The sequence below is a fragment of the Trematomus bernacchii genome, unplaced genomic scaffold (genome assembly GCF_902827165.1).
Source record: "Trematomus bernacchii unplaced genomic scaffold, fTreBer1.1, whole genome shotgun sequence".
Lineage (NCBI taxonomy): Eukaryota > Metazoa > Chordata > Actinopteri > Perciformes > Nototheniidae > Trematomus > Trematomus bernacchii.
Window position 1 is genome coordinate 1,355,745 of NW_022987565.1, and position 23,673 is coordinate 1,379,417.

A 23,673-nucleotide genomic window follows, 5' to 3' on the forward strand; every position below is an offset into this window, starting at 1 on the left:
CTGTTGGTTCTGGACTGGTGCTGGTGGAGAAAGCAGACTGCTCCGTGTGTGTTGTCGCTGTGCTGCTGTCACGTCTGTTCCTTGATCTCTGCGTCACCGACCATTTGATATTCGTGTGACAGAAAAAATTCTAAAATAAAAAAACGTTATTGTCCAGCCGCGGCCGAAAAATCAATAAGCAACCTTACTGCGCTATAATCGATAATCGAGCGGCGAGCTACTGAAAAGCTGCCCGCGAGCTACCGGTAGCTCGCAATCGACGTGTTGGAGAGCCCTGCTTTAGAGGAAATAAGATATATATATTCTTCACATTTTAAATGATCTCACCCAGATGCAGATCTTTATGTCAGGTTCTAGTTTAACCTTCTCTGTTTTATTGAAACTATGTTGTTATAAATTGTTCATTTGTGATTTGTGCATGATGGGAAAATAAATAAATAATGTTTAATCCAACTGCAAGTTTGAGCAGCGAATCATTTCTCAGATCCAAAATAAAATGCATTTTAATTTCCAGTCCAGACAATATTGTTTTTAAAACGTTGAAATCAGAGTTTTATTACATGCCATTTTTACATTTTAAACTTGTATAATAATATGAAACATACAGAGTTACTGGGTTTAAATGAACTCCCTGACAGACCTCTTCGTCAGGGAATAAAATACATGTTTTAAAGAGATTTCTAAGTATTTAAATACAGAGTAAATGTTAAACACAGTTTTCCCAGGAGGAGTCTAAACAGAGAGGACGACCCATTGCTGTTCAGCGTGGATTATCAAATGCACACGTTTATAAACAATAAAGGATTTAATCTCAATCTAAAATACTGATTTCTTGGCAGCGGTGTGTTATTGAGTATTAACAACCTCTTAAACTTCTAATTTGACCAATCAGAATTGAGTATTCAGCTAAAATGTGTAATACAAAAAAATAATATATAGTAAAGTAAAATATATATTGGTGTAGATAAAGTAATGTGTGCACTACTTGAATATATAAAAACATGTATGTTACAATGAGTTGTGCATTCATATTAATAATGATATCACTCAGATTATTAACCTGTTTCACACCTTCCCCCCGGTACCGGGCGGATAAACGCGTCATTTGCAGGAAACAACGTCTAAGGAATCTTAATATTGAATAAAACTATGAATGTGTTATATCCATGTAACGGGAAGAAACTCAGCTAACTGATCTTTTTAATTTTTTTTTTTTAAAAAAACCCACAATGCTAGCACTCAGCCTCTGAATTAGCCTCGATCGAAAAAACGGGACCTACAAAGGCACTTAAACTCACTCATAACTCCCTTATTACTTATCCTAGATGCACAGCCAACCACTCGTTTTTGGTGTCCTGGAGACACTGAATCTACCGGTGCCCACCTCAACACTCAGTGATAAACATTCGCGATGCTATCAACGAAAGCGTACATCATCACATGTGGAGCTAAGAAGCTAAACACGTAAATATATCTTACCTTGGTCAAAAGTGGTCTTCAATGGCATTAAAACGATAAAAAAACGATGCTGCAGTTAATCCATAGGTTCATCCTATGTGTCTGTGCCTTCTTTGAAATTATTTCTGATAATCCATAAGCAATACAACTGCGTTTTAGTTTCCAAACTCCAGAAGGAGACATTCCTCCACTTTGGTTTCGTTTTCCACACGCGAAGCGCCCACATTTTTTCTTTACAACTTGTGTGGGTGTTGTCCTCCCCCTTCGATTCTATTGGCTCTAACGGTCACAAGGGTATGTCAACCAACCAAATCGAGCAAGGGGGGCCAGAGATAGGTCAAATCCACCCAAATGACCCCAGATGGCCCAGTTTTTGGCTAAATCTCTCTAAAAAGGTCAAATTTCACTTGTTTTGCATCAATCTTGATACAGGGTACTTATTATATGTTGTACTTTGGATTCCTAAAGCTTTTAGTCTACTAACCCATCATCCAAGGGTAGTTTTCACTATCTGTAAAAAATAATTTTTGGACGGACACTATAATTTACAGTTTTTTACTATGTAAAATCTGAATTTTCTTTAAAATAAAAAACATTTATATTGATTCTGACACTTCTACATCCAACTCACAGGTTTATCATTACTTTGAGAAAAAAGATTATTAATTTAACCCTTTTAGAAGGGAAGATATGGTCATTTGTTCTGGGAATGTCATTTTCGAGCCTGAGACCTGAAAAACAGGCTCAGAGTGGAACAGGTTAAAGCAGCAACAATCACATTTAATGAGAAAAGAGCAAACAGATGTTACAATGCTGTCAAATAATAAACAAACTAACATTTCTGATTAAATCAGTTTCCCAAGAACAGAGGTTTCTTCAGACTGAAAACAAGTTAGAAATAGTAGAGTCTGTTGAAACTTGGCTTGGTCGTGATTGGTCTAAAATACAGAGAGTTGTCAAACACCATCAGAATGCTACAGCTAATTCAGAATGCTGCAGCAGGACTGGTCTTCAACCTCCATCCAGTTCTCCCACTACTCCTCTCCTCCATTCCTTCACTGGCTGCCAATTAAAGGACACCTGTTATACAAAATCCACTTCTTCATGTCTCTTCTACATCAACATGTGTCCCCTCTTCTTCATGTCTCTTCTTCATCAACATGTGTCCCCTCTTCTTCATGTCTCTTCTACATCAACATGTGTCCCCTCTTCTTCATGTCTCTTCTACATCAACATGTGTCCCCTCTTCTTCATGTCTCTTCTACATCAACATGTGTCCCCTCTTCTTCATGTCTCTTCTACATCAACATGTGTCCCCTCTTCTTCATGTCTCTTCTACATCAACATGTGTCCCCTATTCTTCATGTCTCTTCTACATCAACATGTGTCCCCTCTTCTTCATGTCTCTTCTACATCAACATGTGTCCCCTCTTCTTCATGTCTCTTCTACATCAACATGTGTCCCATCTTCTTCATGTCTCTTCTACATCAACATGTGTCCCCTCTGTGTAAAGAGACTCTGAAAGTTTCAGGAAAAAAGATTCTCTCTCTTTTTGTCCTGATCCATTTCTATAAAAACCTGTCTGTAAATGAGCTGATCAGATTTTGGCCACTTTATGTCATAATGATTTGTTTGCTTGTGTAACCATTAGCCAATCACCAACCAAGGTAACCCCCCCCCCCCCACCTTATCACCTGAATCTCCTCCTAGAGCACCATTGTGTTCTTTTTAACCAAATATCTCTCAGAGGGGCGTGGGGAGGCAGACCTCAAATAATCTTCGTAATATCTCTCAAACTATAGATCCTTAATGGCCAAACTATTCTACAATTTAGGATTTTCCAGAGAGGGTTATTTGTGAATATACGACCCTCCGGAGCGTTTGCAATTGCCGCAAATTGTTGTTTCTTACACGACCAGTAGAGGTGCTAAACTTTAAAACGTGACTATAGGTCGTAATAAGCTGCTGAACAATCGACCTATTTGGTCGTATGAGTTGGAGGACTTGTTGGATTTTTAATATTCAGTAGATTTTCTAAAAACTGTTCGGAAACTATTGAACCAATATGTAAACACTCAAATGTTTTGTTTTGTTTTGTATTTGAAACAATGTACTACATTGTTAGGGATAGCTCGTCTCTGTGAAGACAGGAGCTGATTGGTGGTCCAGCTATTAATTCACAGAGGACCCGGTACAGCTCAAATCTCGCCTAGGGCAGCAAATTGGTTAGAACCGGCCCTGCGTGTATCCATCATTTCCTGGTCTTCTCTAAAGAAGAGGGACCAATGAAAACGTTGTCATGTTGCCGTTGTTCAGCATGGAAACATTCATTAGCTAACAATGACATTATTGTTCTATTAATATAAAGGGAGGTCAGGTACTCTTTAAAACAGCTGCTAGTTATGGGTACTTTTTACTTAAGTACATTTCAAAGCCCTCTTTACTTTTACTTGAGTAAAGAAGTTTAGTCAGTACTTTCACCAGAGTATTTTTAAACACGAGTATCTGTACTTCTACTTGAGTAAAGGATGTGTACTTTTATCCTCTGGCTCCGGGTCTGGTGTCTTTGGTCTTTGAGCCGCTGTAACTTCTGTTCCTTCAGCTCTGTGTCACTGACCTCACTCAGAGCTGCTGCTAGGGCTGATATGAAGTCGCATGTCACAGAACGCCATGCATTGTGGGACATGTCGTTTTTGGCACTTAACAGAAGCCAACATGCTTCTGTTAAGCGGCATGTAACCGTATAATAAACTGTTTATATTCTTTGCGAGCTGTTGCGGGCCACATACACACACACAATGACTTTGACACCCCTGGCTTAGGCCTATATATATATATATATAGTATAGAATACTTGAACTTAGGGACACATTATGTCAGAGAAATGACTGAAACACACAACAGGGTGTGGAGGAAACAGGATAAACATCACTCATCCTGATAATAATCATCCTTTTATTCATATCAAAAGATTGAAAGTACAATAAAATATTTTCATCTGATATTGACAGGAAGACCAAAGAAAGAAATGAGCCCGCGCTTCCCTCCGCCCGACCAGGAATGGTAATAATAATAATTATACATTTCTTACAATACAAAAATACTGTACACAGAGCCGGTTTGAAAATCAGTGAGAGCTCCAGAGAGAGAAGACTGCCTGTCATTCTGTCCGATACATTTAAGCCTGAATACAAATGTCGCCTATAAATATGAAAAATAAGCATCTCAATGTCCTGCAACCCGTCGACCAGCTCCAATCAGAAAACACCTGTAGTCATGTGACAGCGGAAATTACTCAGAAATAATAAATACCAGAAGAAAACAACCAACATATACACAGAAAGATTCATTCCTCGTCCCCGGCAGCTTTGTTCAATATTAAATTATTTTTCTCTGCTATAATTACACACTTATTACCCAGAATCCCCAGCTCCTTTAATGAGTTTCAGCCGGTGAGTACAATAAACTATCGACAACTAATCTGCTTTTATTTAAAGAACATAACAAGAAAATATTGAAGACGTCTGCCGACAGTTATCTTATGAATATAACTGGTGTATTGAATATTTGATTGTGTTGTAAAATTGTGTCATCTTTAAGGAAACTATATTTGTAATTGCAGAATCAGACTAACTTCTAGAAACTTCACAAGTGTTAGGCTCTTTAATGCAACTAACTAATAATAGATATTTAACTGCAATCCTTAAGCTTTTCTCATCAAATAAGGAACCTGGTGTGTGCACTTGAATACTGATAGACTTCTACAGTGTTTATTATAATCTCTACAAGTATTAACAGTTTAAAAAATACCTAAAATTAGATTAAAATTATGTTTTTAAATGAGGAACCAATGATGACGTCTACATTTCTTTATTTTTGAGACAGTATCAAGAGATCAAATTATGAAGTGGGAAGTTGAAAGGTCTTATTTAGATTTTTCTGTACTTGTATAATGAGTCATTTAATGTGATTATAATGAAACACTGTAAAAGTCTGTAGTTCTTCCAGGTTTCATAAACAAAGACCTAAAGACCTGATCACCAATAAAGAGTACGTCTCAAACCTACCCGAGTACCAAGTGTCCATCTTGGGGGGGGGGGGGGGGAATCAGAGAAAATTCAAGTGTTGTTGGAAAGAAAAATCAATCACAGGCCTGTTCTGAAAAAAAACAAAAAACCTTATTACTGTAAAAATGAAACTAAACCTTGAGGATTAATTTAGTCTGTTTCCATGGTGACGTAGGAGGAGGAGGAGGCGGCGGCAGCGGCGGCGCCGAGCTCTGCGTCGTCTTCCTTACAGGGAGTGATGTCATCGTCCTTACAGGAAGTGATGTCGTTGGCGGGCTGGCTGGAGGAGGCGGGGCTTGTGTTGGGGGCGGGCAGAGTGGGTTTTCTGATCTTGTCTTGCCGCTGGTAGAACAAGACGTAAGCAGCGTTGGTCTGAACGACAGGAAACAACGAATTAATCCAGGTTAGACTTTACATCTGCCTTACGAGTAACTTAAAGGTCCCCTATTATACTGTTTTCCATCAATATGTTACAGGTCTCAGATATATACAAAACATGTCTCTGAAGTGTTTGCCTCGAAACACCCAACAGATCATTGCAGCATCCCATAATCCCCTCTGTTTCAGCCCTGTTTCCAAAGTGCTGATTCTCTGTCTGTTACTTTAGAGGAAAATAAGGAGCCCCTCCCCACGCCCCTCTGAGAGATATTTGGTTACAAAGAACACAATGGTGCTCTAGGAGGAGATTCAGGTGATAAGGTGGGTGGGGGGGGGGGTGTTACCTTGGTTGGTGATTGGCTAATGGTTACACAAGCCAACAAATCGTTATGACATCACAAAGTGGCCAAAATCTGATCAGCTCATTTTCAGACAGGTTTTTATATAAATGGATCAGGACAAAAAGAGAGAGAATCTTTGTTCCTGAAACTTTCAGAGTCTCTTTCCACAGAGGGGACACATGTTGATGTAGAAGAGACATGAAGAAGAGGGGACACATGTTGATGTAGAAGAGACATGAAGAAGTGGATTTTGCATAACAGGTGGTTTTCAACCTGGATCCTATATTCCTGAAAATTCTTTTTTAAAAAGTGTCTCTAATTGGGCAGCGATGTAATCACATCATACTGACATCAGAATAAAGGGAATGTCTGAAAGGCGCACAGGATGCTTTACAGCGCTGGGTCTCGTACTCACCACGATTTGATCCTCTCTGGCGTACGTCACCTTGCTGTCGTCAAAGTAATACCACTGACCGTTGTCTTTGTTCCGCGCGTAGCTGGTGTCTGAAGGAACACACACGATAAGAAGTGTACAGGTCAGTTAAATGTGACAAATAAAGCCTTGAACATGACCACTTGAAAAGAAAAGACCAATAGGGACGTACAATGGCCGTCTCTGAGTCCTCCGTAGTGATTGGACACAGCGATGAGGTCGTAGCGGCTCGGAGGCTCCCCATTGGACTGACTCTTCCTCAGGAGGCAGCCGGAGAAGTCCAGCTCTCTGCAACACACAGACAGATTCGTTAGAGTGTGTTAGAGTGTGTGTGTGAGAGTGTGTGAGAGTGAGTGTGAGTGTGAGTGTGAGTGTGAGTGTGAGTGTGTGTGTGTGTGTGTGTGTGTGTGTGTGTGTGCACCTCAGGGGGAAGTCCACGATGCTGTCCAGCTTCTCTCTGGTGAACTTGGTGTAGGAGAACCTCTTCAGGTGGATGATGAGAACCTCGGGCAGGAACCAGAGGTCCAGCTTCTTCGTGGCCAGCTGGTGCTTCTTACACACCGGACAGTACCTGAACACACACACACAGACAAAATGCATCATGAACAAAGCTGAAGACGACTTTGACTCAAAGCATTTCATTTCTTCAAATTCTCTATAAAATGATGGTCTGGTTTTGCAAAGTGGAGTTGCTAATTGCGTGTAAAAAGGTGCTGAATATGTTGAGAAAGGTGTGTGTGTGTGTGTATGTGTGTTACCATGGGTTCTCCTCCTCCAGTGTTTCCATGGTGGTGAACAGCTCGATGCACTCCTGCAGCTGGACAGTGGTCTGCTGCTGAGGAACCTCCATACTGCCGTGTTTCACGTACTTCTGCACAGACAGGAGAGAGAGAAGGGAGGAGAGAGAAGGAAGGAAGGAGGAGAGAGATGGAAGGAAGGAGGAGAGAGAGAAGGAAGGAGGAGAGAGAAGGAAGGAGAGAGAAGGAAGGAAGGAGGAGAGAGAAGGCAGGAGGAGAAAGGAAGGCAGGAGGAGAGAGAAGGCAGGAGAGAGAAGGCAGGAGGAGAGAGAAGAGGAGGCAGAGAGAGAGGAAGGAAGGGAGGAGAGAGAAGGCAGGAGAGAGAAGGCAGGAGGAGAGAGAAGGAGGAAGAAGGAGAGAAGGCAGGAGAGAGAAGGCAGGAGGAGAGAGAAGGAAGGCAGGAGGAGAGAGAAGGCAGGAGGAGAGAGAAGGAAGGCAGGAGGAGAGAGGTGAGCACAACATTGTTTTACATACTATGACAATTACGTTTTTTTTTCATCATACTGTACTATGACTTTTCTCCCAAAATGTTCAACACTGACACTGAAATATAGACCGTATAAATGTAACTCATTGTGCCTGACTCAATAAAAAAAAAAAAGTTCAACACTATACTATGACTCATGTTCACACTGACCTCGGCCTCGTTTTCGTTGTAGAATCTCTTCTTCATCTCAGGGTCCCAGTCGATGGCCACGTAGGGCTGAGCTGCACAAAGAACATTTAAAGCAATGTATAAAAATCTGGTTTTATTAATAAAACACAGTAGAGTATGGTGCTGATGCAATCCAGCCTGAATTGCTTAAAATCCAGGCACTAAAAGCTTCTCAAGGCAACAAGTGTTTCAGTCGTTTAAAATATATATTTTGTCCTTTTTTTTGGAAAATGAATCCAAAATAAGAGTTTATTTAATGCAACTTTGATGTATTTGAAAGTAAAGAAGGAAATAAACTATTCCCACATATTATTATTGGTTTTAGGCATCTTGTTTTTTAAGTCAGAGTGTGTTCTTTGTTTCATTGGGCTGCAAGAATAATGACCAAAAAAGTTAAAACAGAAAAAAAATATTGTTATTATTACAAATGAGTGAGTGTGTGAGTGTGTGTGTGAGAGAGAGAGAGAGAGAGAGAGAGAGAGAGAGAGAGAGAGAGAGAGAGAGAGAGAGAGAGAGAGAGAGAGAGAGAGAGGAGAGAGAGAGAGAGAGAGAGAGAGAGAGAGAGAGAGTGTGTGTGAGTGTGTGAGTGTGTGGTGATGGTGTGAGTGTGTGTGAGGTTGAGTGAGTGAGTGAGTGAGTGTGTGAGTGTGTGAGAGAGAGAGAGAGTGAGTGAGTGAGTGAGTGAGTGAGTGAGTGAGTGAGTGAGTGAGTGAGTGAGTGAGTGAGTGAGTGAGTGAGTGAGTGAGTGAGTGAGTGAGTGAGTGAGTGAGTGTGTTCCCACTCACAGCTGAAGGACACGGCGCTCCCCCCCTCTCCCATCCCTCTCTCGGTCGTCCCGTTGGAGTTGACCGCCTGGATGGTGAACAGACTCTTCCTCCTCTTACAGCACGCCTTCCTCTTCCCTGGCTGCTCATTGGCTGGAGGGCTGGGAGAACACGCCTCCTCCTGCTTGTCTTCCTCTTTTTCTTCTTCTGTGGTCTCACATGGCTGCTGGGCTGGAGGCTCTGAGCTGCTGTCGGAGGTCTTGCTCTCTTCCTCGCAGGGTTTCTCTCCCTCAGTGGGGGGGGGGGGTGTTAGTCTCAGAGCTGCAGCCGGGCTCACTCTGGTCCGGGGGTCCGTTAGTCTCCGAGTCGCCCTGGGCCGGGGGGGGCTGCGTGTGGTTGGCAAGGGGGCGGGGCTCGGTGGTGGTGGTGGTGTCGTCTGATTGGCTGTTTGCCGGTGCATCACCAGAGCTGGGTTCTGAGGTTCGGGTCTGAGAGGGTCCGGCTTTCTCTCCGTCATCCTGCTCCTCCTCTGAAGAAACAGCACAGAACCAGTCAGACTGAAACTACACTGAAGATCAAACACAGCTGATCAATCCAGTAGAAGCTAATTATTTCATTGTCGAAAAACTGTTAAATAAATAAAGAACAGACAAAATTCTTTATCTGAAAAGTTATAAACTGTCTGATTTGCTTTAGATCGACTCGAAGAAATTGGAGGCTAATTAAATAAATCAAAGCTGTGTAAGGAATTATTTGTAATGTGACGAATGAGATGTGTTTGTACATTTGCACTTGAGGTTAAAACCTTTCTAAACTGTTTACTATCAGTGTCTGTCCTTTTAAAACTTTACTTTTTTCTTTACTCAACCGGTTTGTGTTGCTTGCACGTTGTAATCTCTCATTTTAAACCTTATTTTTATTGTTATTTTTAATAACGTAGATGGAGGAGAAAACCCTACCGTCACTGATCCCATTGGTCTGAGTCTTGTACAGCTCCTCTTCCTCCTCTTCCTCCAACTCCTCAGAGGGATCAGGAGGACGCACATAACGCCTGCACAGACACACAAGCACATAAGTAATCTGTTTACAATTCTAATAAAAAAAGTCTTGCTACAATATGTCGAAATGTATCAGGGAAGCCAGAGAACAGTATGTACAAAATATGAGAAAATCATAGAGAGAAAAAAAAATCATAAAACGATCAAAGTATGTCATGAAACCATATATTTGGTAAAACTATACAAAATCAGTTAAAGGTAGGGTAGGTAAGAATGGAGAAACCAGCTCGAGTGCGCTAGAATTTGAAAGCTCGCAGCCGAAAAAAAATCTGCCCCTTCCTTCAGACTTCCTTACAGAGCCCCTCCTCCAACACACACGAACGCGCACATGACCAATGAGGGCACGAGATAAGTTTGTGCACGAGATGGAAGGCTGACAGGCAGGTAGGACATCCAGTTATTTTAGCCGGGCCGGCTCAGATGATTGGTCGTGCTTTTTACAGTACTACGGCTTCCACAGATGAAATATTTTTATGTATTTATTGTCAAAGCATTTCATGTATTCATTGCTATCGGGATGTTAAGAGCATTCCATGGAATATAACAAGTGTTTCTGAAGTGAATTACCTACCCTACCTTTAAAGTAAAGTAAGTAAAATAAAGTAAGGTATGTTTATAGTATATCAATGTAATGCAGACTGTGTTCAGTGTGTGTGTGCATGCCTGTGTGTGTGTATGTGTGAGTTCAGTGTGTGTGTGTGTGTGTTTCACTCACGCCAGCCTCTGTAGGAACAGAGTGTAGAGCTCCTCTCGGCTGCAGCAGCCTCTCGGCACGCTGAGCAGCAGCGGGTGTCCGAACAGCGAGGTGCCGTACGAGCTGCTGCCGGAGCCGTAGTCTCTGTAGTGAGAGCGCTCCCTCAGGTAGAGCGCCAGCAACACCTGCTCCTCCTGGTGCTCCTCCAGCTCGCTCAGCTCGTACCTGAACGCATCACCAGGGGGCATTTACATCAAAAAACAGCGTGGTTTCGTAAGAGAATGCCTCTGAAGAACTCTGCATGATTTGGTCCTCATGTATTTTGTGTATGCATTCAAAGATGCATTTATGTGTATGTTTTTAAAATGGTATTTTTGTGGAATAACTCTCTTACTTTTAAGTTGACGTTTTTTTAAAGCGTCCTGTCCTGACAAGTGTTGCATCTCAACCTTTTGCATACATGTATGTAACCATTATAAGACTGCTGTGATGTCTGATGTCTCAAATACACTAAGCTAAAAATAGTTGACAGTGTTTGTGATGCTCTTACACAAAGATGTCGTCTCGGTCCAGAATGCAGCTCAGAGACTCATCGGTGTTGTAGATCTTGTAGAAACGGTGGTTGAACACATCAGCGACCACCATCTGAACAACGGGGTTAGAAAACAGGTTACACAACTAACTCTTAAACATGAACACACACACATTAGGTTAAGCTAGAAATGCAATGCAACTCTGGACCCCACACACACACACACACACACACACACACACACACACACACACACACACACACACACACACACACACACACACACACACACACACACACACACACACACACACACACACACACACACACACACACACACACACACACACACACACACACACACACACACACACACACACACACACACACACACACACACACACACACACACACACACACACACACACACACACACACACACACACACACACACACACACACACCACACACACACACACACACACACACACACACACACACACACACACACCACACACACACCACACACACACACACACACACACACACACACACCACACACACACACACACACACACAACACACACACACCTGTGTAGGAGGTACGCTGGTTCATCTCGGGACAGGGCAGTGCAGAGGTCAGACACTTTTCCTGTCTTAGGAACCACAACACGATGCTGTACACAAAAAGACAAGAAAACATTTTTAAAAATAGTGTCACCATTGCTGTAGTAACACAATGAAACTCATCTTACATTTTAAATTGTTCTCTAGGTTGGAAAATTGTTAAAGACATGTAACACAGGTCAGATCTTTTTTCAGAGAAATCATTCAGCTCATCTGCAAAAGTGTCATGACAGTCAATTATTAGGTAGAAATCGTCACCTGTGCAGGTTTGGCGTAGGGGTCCAGAGAGACGAAGAAGACCTCCATGACGCGCTCCTTGCTGACAGGAAGTGGGACGCTCAGGTAGCAGAAGGGGTCAAAGGTCACGGAGACTTTGTGGCACTCTGGACAGACGAGCGTGGACTTGAAGAGGCCGTGAAACGTGTCGACGATCACCGAGTCGTTCCGCCGGCGGTGGTTACGCCACGCCTCCTCCGCCACTTCCTGTGGGAGAGGAAGGGGAGACAGGAAGTATGAGAAGAACATCATTTCAAGGTTTCAAGGCTTTTATTATCATGTGTACAGTGTAGTTATGACAATGAACATCTTAGGTCACAGGCTCCTCCAACAGTGCAACACAATAAAACTGAGAATAGTGCAAGTAAATAAAATATAATATAATAGAAATAGTGCAGAATAATCTATATACAAGTAATTGGAATATTGATATATATAAATTGCAAACAGATGAATGTTATGGATGTTCTTTCAAAAGTGCAGGTGTTTAACAGTCTTTTATATCACTTGTTGTGGCTGAGGTCGCAGCAGCTCACCTGGTCCGGTCGTCCCTCGGCGTCTCGGAGCTCGATGTACTCTTTGTTTTTGACCCGGTTCAGGTCCTCGTGCAGACCGTCCGCCAGGAAGGACAGCAGCTCCTGGCTGTCGTGCTGCTGGTACCCCAGGAACTGAGACGCAAAGTGGCCCACCTTCGTCTGCACACACACACGCGCACACACACACACGCAGAGTTTAGGACATAAAACAGGAAAGGCAATGCATCACATTTCTGTTTTTGTCAGATATAAGACTTTAAATCTGAGGCCTGTACTACGAAGCCGGATTTTCGCTTAGCGAGCTAACTTCAGGGAAAACTCTGGGTTTCCGGTCCTACGGCGCTGGTTCACTTCTTAGCGGGCTAGATCTCCATGGTAACTTATGCTGAACGGCTAGCCTGGTCCGGAGCAGGTTAGGTTGCAGGCTAAGAGATCAACTCAGTGAAAGCACCGCCTGCTGACCAATCAGAGCTCCGTGTGCGGAGTTTAAAGCTATCAAGTCATATTACAGGAGAAAGGAAATACAGAAAGACGGCCGGCAAAAATCAACTGACTGTGTGAACGTGAACATTAATAGAATATCCCCTCCCATCTTCAGAGCAATCTGACTATTATAACATTAGCGTTAAGAAAGCTTACTTAAATATCTGCCACGACATAAGTAACCGGATCAGAGTAACATTAAGTACAGTCCGCGGCACTGTGAGTGCAGACGTAGATGTGTCCCATTATCATTCATATCATATCACATCATAATGTATCATATATTTCCTTATCTGAGTCAGCTTCTTGAGCCGTATCTGGCCGTGCAACACTCACAGTGTCACATACTGTATGCAGAAGTATTATTTTAAGCAACACATTAAGTTGACGAAACACTCGAGTCAAATGTAATTAAAGTCAGATCCACTCGTGTCTTGGACGGGGCAGTGATTTCATAAACCTGTTAATGTACGCATTCAAACACTTTTTCTTTTACCAGCTGTATTCACCTTGCAGGTGCAGCTATGTGGCTTTTATCCTGGATAAAGTGTTTAAGTCATGGATGTTTAAAGTTTAACTTCTTCATATTTGTCTAATATTAGACAGTGTGCAGTGGGCGGTGTGGCGCAGTGCGCTGTGCAATGATTATCAGATCAAGTAAAGGGGGTGAAACCCGCCGCCGCTGCGTCTGTAAAGCCGTTGTGTCCTTGGGCAAGACACTTCACCTGAACTTGCAGTAGATGACCATTACATGTATGTATGATCTGTATGTGTAATGTGTATTTGTAAAGCGCTTTGAGAGTCATTGATAAAGCGCTATAATATATATAAGGATTATTATTATTATAGTTGACTTTTCATTCAGGAAGTATGACGCTGCGCTGTCAGTACGCTTCTCCATGTTTGTGATTGGTCAAATGTTGCTAACCCTGCCCCTTTTATGTGAACGCGCACTCAGCCGGAAAGAGAAACCCTGGCTTGAGTTAACGAGTTGATAACCAGCGTCGTAGGACCGCTTAGCGAGATCGCGTTTGTTTTGGATTAGGTAAGCCGGGTAACTCAAACATATCCAGGGTCTGTTGAACCGGCTTCGTAGTACAGGCCTCTGGACTTCTGGGATATCAACAGAGAGAGGAGGATACAAGAAGCCTCCAGTCTGTAGCTCTTTAACACGCTCTGAATGATTTACACAGCCCTCAGAGTTCAAATCCGTTAAAATAAAGGATATTTTTAAAGGAGTTTTCCTAAATGTTAATGTCTTGATATGTAAAGAAGCTGGACTGGAGCTTTGTCAGCAGGTTTTTGTAGTTTTGCTTCCCTATCCTCAAAGTAGAAACAAACTAAAATAGGTTTATGGCATATTTGTCAAATACAAAGTCACGCTTGCAAACATGGAAACTCAAACATGGAAACTCCATTTGGGAAGAACAGTCAGTGATTGAGAGTATGAAGAACAGACGGTCTGATTAGTTTTCATTTCAGATGTATAGAAAGCGACATGCTTGATACTGTGTTCAGCTCTCAGTCGGCTCGGCTCAGTCTCTGTGGTCTGGAGTTCAGTTTCACTCCTCTGTTCCTGCTCAGTTTCATTTTACACATCAGAGATCAGAGAGGCAGCTGACTCTCGTCTGTTAATGTATCAACCAAGCTGTGAACACACAGAAAAGTGTTTTCTTTGTTGTTGTGTTGATGTCAGATTCATAGAAAATAAACTTCCCTGTCTTTTTTTGACTACTGGACTGACTACCTTCTGCCTCGGGGTATATTGATGTTTCAGGTTTGATCTATTTGCCATGCTATAATGTGAGATCTCCTCTGTGTAGTCCGTTACTCATGGGTTCAACGTGTCGGTACCTTGAAGACGCGCGGCACCACGGAGTAGTGGCGGCCGGACCACATCTGTTTGATGACGTCGGCGTAGGCCTCGGCGATCTCTCCCTTCATGCCCAGAGGGTTGGTGAAGTTCAGCTCCTCCAGGTAGGAGCTCTGCAGGAAGTACTCCGTCAGAGGGGGGGTGTTGCTCAGACACTGCAGGGAGAGAGAGGGGGAGGCAGAGGGAGTTAGAGGGGGCGGGACAGGAGAGCCCCAAGTGTCAATCATTACGTTTTCTAATCCTAAATCAATGTCTGAATTCTGTGCAGCCCCTATGAAACACAGTCATTCTGCACATTTTCAGATAACTTTAGGCTTCAGTAATCACACACACACACACACACACACACACACACACACACACACACACACACACACACACACACACACACACACAACACACACACACACACACACACACACACACACACACACACACACACACACACCACACACACACACACACACACACACACACACACACACACACACACACACACACACACACACACACACACACACACACACACACACACACACACACACACACACACACACACACACACACACACACACACACACACACACACACACACACACACACACACACACACACACACACACACACACACACACACACACACAATGTTAAAATAGGATGACGGACACTTGATATAAAAACCTCTAATAAGCTAGAACCTAGAGTGAGGTTAAATAAGTTCACATGAGAACTAAAAGTGAAGATATAGTAAATGTATGAAGCTGTTTAAAAGTGATGCTCAGTGGACCTGACAAAACACTTCACAGATGAATTAAGGTTATGAATAAATATGAATAGGTTTCAGGAGACTGAGTTTGGGCGGAGAGGCTCAGAGCAGCCGAGCTCCTGCAGACGGAGCAGAAACCTGAGGAGCAACACCGACACCACGCAGGTGTTAAATATTCACAGAGCAGATCCAACGTGCACTGAGGACTTTAAACATGAAAAATGACAGCGAAGAAATACTACTAAATACTACAGCAGGTTACACATTTCCGAAAATCCAAATAATCACTGACTTTTAAAGAAAACAGTTTAACCTAAGGGTTGAATTTAGTGTGTGTGTGTGTGTGTGTGTGTGTGTGTGTGTGTGTGTGTGTGTGTGTGTGTGTGTGTGAGACCTGGAGTGCAGAGTTCATGAAGCAGGTGTTGCCCAGGTTGGTGAGCCCGCAGACCCCCGGCTGTCCTCGGTACGAGTCCTGCTCCTCCACCGAGTTCCTCCTGCAGACAGTAAGGATTCACATAGAGAGAATGAGACGGGCATTTATAGAACTGTAACGTGGAAACAGACGGAGGGGAAGGAGGCAAGGCAGCTGCATTGTTTTTGAGATCAAATAAGAGGTTTGAAACTCCCGGGAGAGATAACTTCATGCAGCACCAACATCTTTCGTTTTTATGATAAATCCGGCCTGTATGTGAGGATTTCTCCCAAGGCTCCTTCACTTTAGAAACATTATTTATGTCTTAGCAAAGTGGGCAGAATTCATTTAAAATATATGTTTTTTTTGTTTGACAGTTACCAGAACACTGTGATCCTGACTGGACCACTTATCAACACTAACACAAGTCAGGAATGTCGCCAAACGGATGTATGAACGACTCCCTCTCCCTCTGTAGTCTGTCTCCAACAGCTAATGCAAATAGAAGCACATTTACACAAAATGCAAATGACTGCATCACTTCTCCTTGTGGCTTTTAGCTACATTTGAAACTTGGATTGCACCGTGAACGCAAATCTAAATGCATTAATTCAGCAGCCATAATATTCAGCAATTAATATTTTCTTTATAATCATAATTCGTGTCGCCTTTAATGCAGGGGAACACATTGAAACAATAACTAAGAAGAATCAGAGAGCAAAACAATTATGTATTAATTTCTGTATACATTACCAGTTATAAAACGGACAAGTCAAATCAAGCAATCTGATTGGTACTTAGCCGTGATATAATGAGCGTATATCACGGGTAGAATTGTAGTAACTTTTCACAAGTCAGTATCCCTCCGCGTCTGAGAAAAAGCTACAACCGTTACAACTGTTACATTACGTCCGTTACGAAACTAACTAACTAACAAAGCTTAAGATGGAAACATGTACGGTTAACTTCGACCTCCGGGGTGGTCTTAGGAGTGGATTGAGCAGTGCCTATCTCCAGCACTAAAAAAGCTCCTAAACGACGACATGCAGAGCTACGTGAAGAGCAGGTAGACCAACTGGAAAAGTATCACCATTCAAAAGCTTTCTGATGCGGGTCTTGAAACAAAGCAGATAAATTATGACCGTTAGTGGCCACAGGTGCGAAAGCTCTCTCCAGAGCTACTGGAAGCCGAATCTCGGGGACCGGAGAAAGTGGAGCAATATTCTCGCCACGCCAAGCAACAGCCTAGAACAACCTCAGCCTATACAAGTAACCACGTAAGCCATGCTACTGATGCTGGACAGTTTTTCAGTGGGTGCACAATAAACGGCAACATACACATTCATGTAAATAAATAGCCAAATAATCAGTCAACGCTCTCTGTCTAATATGTTCGCTAGCTGTTAGTGTTGTTGCATAGCAACCATGTTTCGTGCAGAAGGCAACGGAGGGACTATTTTATTTTGAACATCATTATTTACTAATAAAAACTATTTAAATTAGAGTGTGTATTTTTCATATTGCCACACTTGGTAACGGTTTTATAAACGCAATAGCTCACTTCAATCAATCAATCAATGCACAATAATCAACGGTTCACAAATATTAATGTTATTTATTATTTATCTTTTTCGTCAAATTGTACTTTGATGTGTTTTTTCATGCAAAAAGAAAATGCATTGTTTTTTTCTGGTAAAAAAACCAAAGCTTTAAATCTGCTTTTGTTCGAGGGAGATAAAGCAAACAGAACTGAAAGTTAAGGGTAGACCGTCTGACAGGTAGATCGAGGAAATTCCCCAGTCAGGAAGAAAGAAGGAGGAGGGGGGGAGGGGGGGGGGGGGGGGGGTCAAACCGAATAAGATGAGGAAGGAGAAAATGAGACAGTTAGAAAAATAGAAAAATAAAAAAAACAATAGAAAAATTAAAAGTAGTAACTAAAGAAAGAGAGAGAGACAGAGTGTGTTCTTACATGATTTGAGGCCTGGAGCTCGGCCAGGTGCCATCGGCATTTCTCGTCTCCATAATCACCGTCTGACACACACACACAGAAACACACACACACACACAGGCATGTTCCAGCTTATCTCTGAGGATTGTTGTAAAGGAGGCTCGGTGATATGAGGAAGTGAGTGAGGCCGACTCATGCTAATGTGAAAACAATCTACCTGGAACTCTATGAATGAATTTACACTTATGATTATAATATTTGTGTATATAAGTGATGTTAAACAGTGTGTCCTCACCATGGCGGAGCTCAGACAGGCATCCAGCACGCTCACGTGAACGTTCCTGAGGCGCTCGCAGGTGCTGTCCGAACTCTTCATCCACAGACGGCACTCTGAGCCCGGAGGCACCGAGAACGCCTCACACATCGCCCTCTGGATCGAGTCTACACACACACACACACACACACACGAGATGTGAAAATTAACCCTTCTTCTAGACACCATTTAAGTCCTTAAACGTTGGCCATTGAATAAAAATGTGACACACAAAAAGGAAAAACAAAACTTAAATTAACTTTTTAACACAAAGAAAACACCTCAAGTGAGCATAAACGCATCAAAGCACAAACACGTGTTTCCATACAGCTCTTCTATTGCAATACTTCAAAATTAGCATCAAAATGGGTTTATGGAGACCCGGCTAATGTCCCCTTTCACGACAGCTTCATGTAGAAAATGAGGAACTTCACTGATCTGACCTCGGCTCCTTCCAACACCGCCCACTGTGAGTCAGCCCTGAGCCGTGAAGCTGGTTAACAACTTCCCCAACATGTAGTGTCAGAGAGTAAGGGACAACAGATGTTTACACACAAACACACACAGACAAACACACACACACACACACAAACACACACACACAAACAAACACATACACACACAAACAAAACACATACAGACACACACAAACACACACAAACACACACACACATACACAAACACACACAAACACACACATACACACACAAACAGATAAACTCACGTATGCTGTCCGTGCGGCTGAACTGGGCGGTGATGACGTTCTCCATGTTGCTATGGAGACAGAGGAATATCTCAACGGGGTACACCTCCACCTTCAGGGTGCTGGGCAGGTCCACCACCTGACACACACACACACAAAAAAGTACAGTTAAAGGGTCTTAAGTCGAGGAAACACACCGGGAACACACCTTGTCTGATTTTGGAGATAAATGATAGCCTCTGCACCTGATTGGCTGACAGCTCGGGACATGTTACCTTGCGCTCCAGCGGCGGCTGCCCCTCCAGCATGCCATACCAGGCGAGCAGCTTGTGCCAGGCCTCAGCCGGCACCAACATGAAGTCCTCGTTCTCCACCAGGCGCTCCTTCAGGTGGTACGAGTCCAGGTCTAAAAACAGGAGAGACATTTTTGCATTTGACCAGAAGCTGCACAAATCTGCAGTCAGTTTATCAAACATGCTAAACGTTTGTTTGTGTCAGGGAGGAAGGATATCTGAAACTGAATGTATTGGTTCATTATGGAGATTTCCTGCCTTTTTCTCCGTTTTATATCAAATTAAACTGATTATGTTTTGGACTTGGTACAAATAAGAAGAGTGTATGAGGAGAGGCGTGTTGTTTGTGGGCGGGGCGTTCACTGACCCTCAAACAGCTCAGTGTTGTCGATCTGACCGGGGAAAGATGACGAGTTCTGGTCTCCGGTCTCCACAAACTCCTTCCACTGTTCATACCAGCGACGCTCCACCACGTACCTGCAGCACACACACAAACACACAAACACACAGGCAGGTTGACAACTTGGTGCTGATAAGATTCAACAATTAGATGATCACCAAATCCTTTTCAACCTCTTTCATAATTGTTACATTTTTCAGCAAAAATGTCAGAATATCCTTTTTTTAGCCGCTTTAATTAGTATTTCCTGTTTTGCTCTTTTAAAGGTGGGGTAGGTAATTCACTTCAGAAACACTTTTTGTTATATTCCATGGAATGCTCTTAACATCCCGATAGCAATGAATATCTTAAGTGCTTTGACAATAAATACATTAACAAATGTCATCTGTGGAAGCCGTGGCGCTGTAAAAAGCACGACCAATCATCTGAGCCGGCCCGGCTAAAATAACTGGATGACTTATCTCGTGCCCTCATTGGTCATGTGCGCGTCCGTGTGTGTTGGAGGAGGGGCTCTGTAAGGAAGTCTGAAGGAAGGGGCAGATTTTTTCCGGTTGTGTACTTTCAAATTCTAGCGCACTCGAGCTGGTTTCTCCATTCTTACCTACCCTACCTTTAAGTATCATCATATTGAATAAAAAATCTGAGGGTTTTGAATTTCTACAACAACTAAAAATCTTTAAATTTTGAGAGACTGGGAAGGAGATTTTTCACATTTTTCTGACATTTATTTTAGACAAAATCCAGATAAAAACAAGTTGGAGCCTTAATGATTGTACAGCCTTGTTCTCCTACTCCTTAAAGTCAGCTCTACACCTGACACGTAAATCATTTACACTGGAGTCCAAACATCTGACTGCTACAAACCCAACGCATATTTCACAAGGGTTTTGTTATGAAAGACACCCACGCATCAACTGTGTTTCAGTCCAGCTCTTTGACTGAGGTCACTAAAATTTGGGCGCCTTTTCTACAGAAGAACAAGAGCACAGAAAGATTATCTAAAATGCAAATGTCAGAGCCCTTGTTACACGGAAACACACACAGTTGGTTTAGTGAATATATCTGAACACTTGATGTCACCAAACCACCAACACACAGGTTTTGTTTTCAGTTTCATTTCATCTCACAGACACAGTTTTGCTTTACTTGTTAGTCAAATGTCTTTACCTGGTCTTGATCCTTTTTCTCTGATCTGGGTATCATTATACTTTTATCACAGTGTAAGAAGATATCCACAGATCTGAGGTGAGACTAAATATCTTTCTATCAGTACATCTCGTTCTCCATCTCTTTCTGTGCATTTGTGGATCCCATGTGACTCAAATCCAATACACTAAACCAAAGAAGATCAAAACAGCACACCGTCACAGGCTATAAAATAAAAAACCTGGCCTTGGTTTTGAATGATCCCACGGTGCACCTATAAAGTAATCTTCTGACAGCGTTACGGCTCCTGCTCTACTGTGAGATTTATGAAAATGTGGACAGAGAATGGGAAATGAAACCAAATGAAGGCTGCTGTTTGTTCCAGCGACAGCAGAAACCTGCCCAGTCATGGTGCATCACAATCTGCCTGATCATGTTTCCACTACAGTTGCGACTGGACGGCATCAGAAGAAAACACATGCATCACTTCAGTCCGTCCCCAGTGGAAACACACTTCTGTTTCAGCTGAGAGTCAGGGATGGTTGTTCAATTTAGTGAATGTTTTTAAGCATCATAGAGGCAAAGGTATTTTATGGCTGCTGACACTGATGCTTTATTACATTATCGGTATTAGGTCGTCAAAAATGACTTAAATTAGCTAAGGCGCGAAAGGTTTGAAGCCTCATTCTGCTTTGACTTCTACATTTAAATCAGCATTTGAATGACAGAGTTGTTCCTTTCTTTTTCCATGTCTATTCATTCTGTTTAAGCCTTAAATTCCTATGCAGTTAGAAATAAGGATTAGGCTTCCCTAATTTATTAAACTATTTGTAGGATAATGTTCCAGTGGTGTGTAATTGTTTCGGACACATATAATAAAAAAAATCCAATGAATTGAAATCCCCCTGAAAGGTGTAAAGTCCGAAAGTTGAAATTGATTGAAAAAAAAAAATAGATTTGAAAAATGTTTTTACTTTAAAAGAAATATCTATATTTGTTGTTGTTTAGCATTTAACAAAAACAGTTTTCTCTCCCCCTCACTTAATTAAAAAGGCAATCCTATCAATGACTTTATTTAATTAAGAATATTTGTGGTGATGACGTTAAACATGATCCTAATAATCAGCCACTTTCCCTTTTTTCAAAAGTCTTTTGGGTTTTGATTTGAATGACACATGTCTGCTTATGTTGGCTTAGGGGGTAAGGTGCTGACCTACAGACAGAGAGGTCCACTTAACATCACAATGTCTTCAGCATTAGCCAAGTTACATGTAATCAAAGCCAAACGAGGACAGCTACTACTTTTAATACCTTAACCTTTTTTCCTGATTACACTTACATAATTTCACTCAAGTGACATATTCAATGCAGGAATACTTGTGAAAGAGTATTTTCACAGTGGTGGTTGTAGTACTTGTGAAACGATACAATAAACTGAGACTAAACTCTGTAAGAGTACTCGTTATGCAGATTGGTCAATTTCAGAATAATATATATGATATATGTTATAATGATTGATCATTAAAGTGTTATCAAAGCTGGTAAAGGTGCAGCTAGTTTTAATGACTTTGTATACTGCAGGGTAGCTTGTACATTTACTCCAGGTGTAACTAAAGTCTGATTTAAGTGCTGATTATATTTCACATCATTAATCTAAATCTATAACTTAACTAAAAGTACAAAATAAATGTAGTGGAGTAAAGGTAAAGGAGGTTTGAAGCCTGAGTTCCTGCTAAGAAGGTTGGACATGTTTTTTTAGCACATTAAATTGTTATTTATTATGCAGAAATGGTCAAATAAACATCTCATTTCGAAACCAAACGGCACAGATGTCTTTAATTGCGCATCTCCCATTTTCCACACCCCAGTCCAGCTCTGGTGAAGACAAAAGTGGAAGCATAGCAGTGGAGCCTGAACATGTCATTACAGCAGGTTGACAGGCTAACGTTAGCATCGTCGGTTAACGGCCAGTTTAACGTCTGTTAGCCCCGGTTAGCCCGAGCTAACAACCGACACCAACCCGTTAACGGTCCCTAATAACCAACACCGACCCGTTAACGGCCCCCAACAGCCAACACCAACCATTAAACGGTTCCTAACAACCAACACTCTGCCGTTAAAGCCGTAAGCAGCCATTAGCCGTGTGATGCTAACAGTGTTTTTAGACTCACCAACTGTCCCCAGCGCGGAGCTCCCACTCCCGCAGAAGAGACTCGATCTCCCGCCGCTGGGTGTCCAGGCCCGGGGCTCTGCGGCGGAACAGCGGCTGTTGGCCGTCATGACGCTGAATCAATCACTCATAAATGTGGGTAACTGTTAGAAATATTAAATGAAGCCAGGAGACGAGAGGCAGAAGTCCACCGCCGCATTGATCAACCGATAAACGGGGAAGCTACTCTGTGTTTGCGGAAGAAGGAAACGGTTTAGACCGAGACGATGACGACTTCCTACCGAGGCCTCCACACCTCATTCCACACCATGGGGCATTTATTATTAAAAATATCATTATTTAAATCATTACAAAAAGAACTAGTAGACTCAATGACACTTCAGATGACTACTCACATTAAGACAATATATTGAATATGTTTTATGCAAATGAGCCATTATCTTATTATCTTTATGTAATATTTAACTGGTATTCTGGCTACGTCAATATTCTACATTACCATGGTAACACAGGCTCAACAAATAATGTATTGTAAAATAGAGTCAAAGG

General features: G+C 42.2%; 1 protein-coding gene across 1 annotated transcript; it reads right to left on the reverse strand.

Annotated features, from left to right (window-relative positions):
* Window positions 1–4,365: 4,365 nt before the first annotated feature.
* On the reverse strand, window positions 4,366–23,362 carry usp11 (ubiquitin specific peptidase 11). The gene is given in 24 exon segments (XM_034125573.1): window positions 4,366–5,898; window positions 6,661–6,749; window positions 6,851–6,966; window positions 7,100–7,249; window positions 7,437–7,549; window positions 8,113–8,183; window positions 8,916–9,195; window positions 9,197–9,423; window positions 9,854–9,945; window positions 10,668–10,871; window positions 11,197–11,291; window positions 11,770–11,790; window positions 11,793–11,855; window positions 12,064–12,288; window positions 12,618–12,776; window positions 14,955–15,128; window positions 16,134–16,233; window positions 18,121–18,182; window positions 18,395–18,540; window positions 19,137–19,254; window positions 19,391–19,521; window positions 19,776–19,885; window positions 23,126–23,201; window positions 23,204–23,362. Coding segments are annotated over 24 exon segments (3,075 nt in total). The 5' UTR covers window positions 23,235–23,362; the 3' UTR covers window positions 4,366–5,676.
* Window positions 23,363–23,673: the final 311 nt, after the last annotated feature.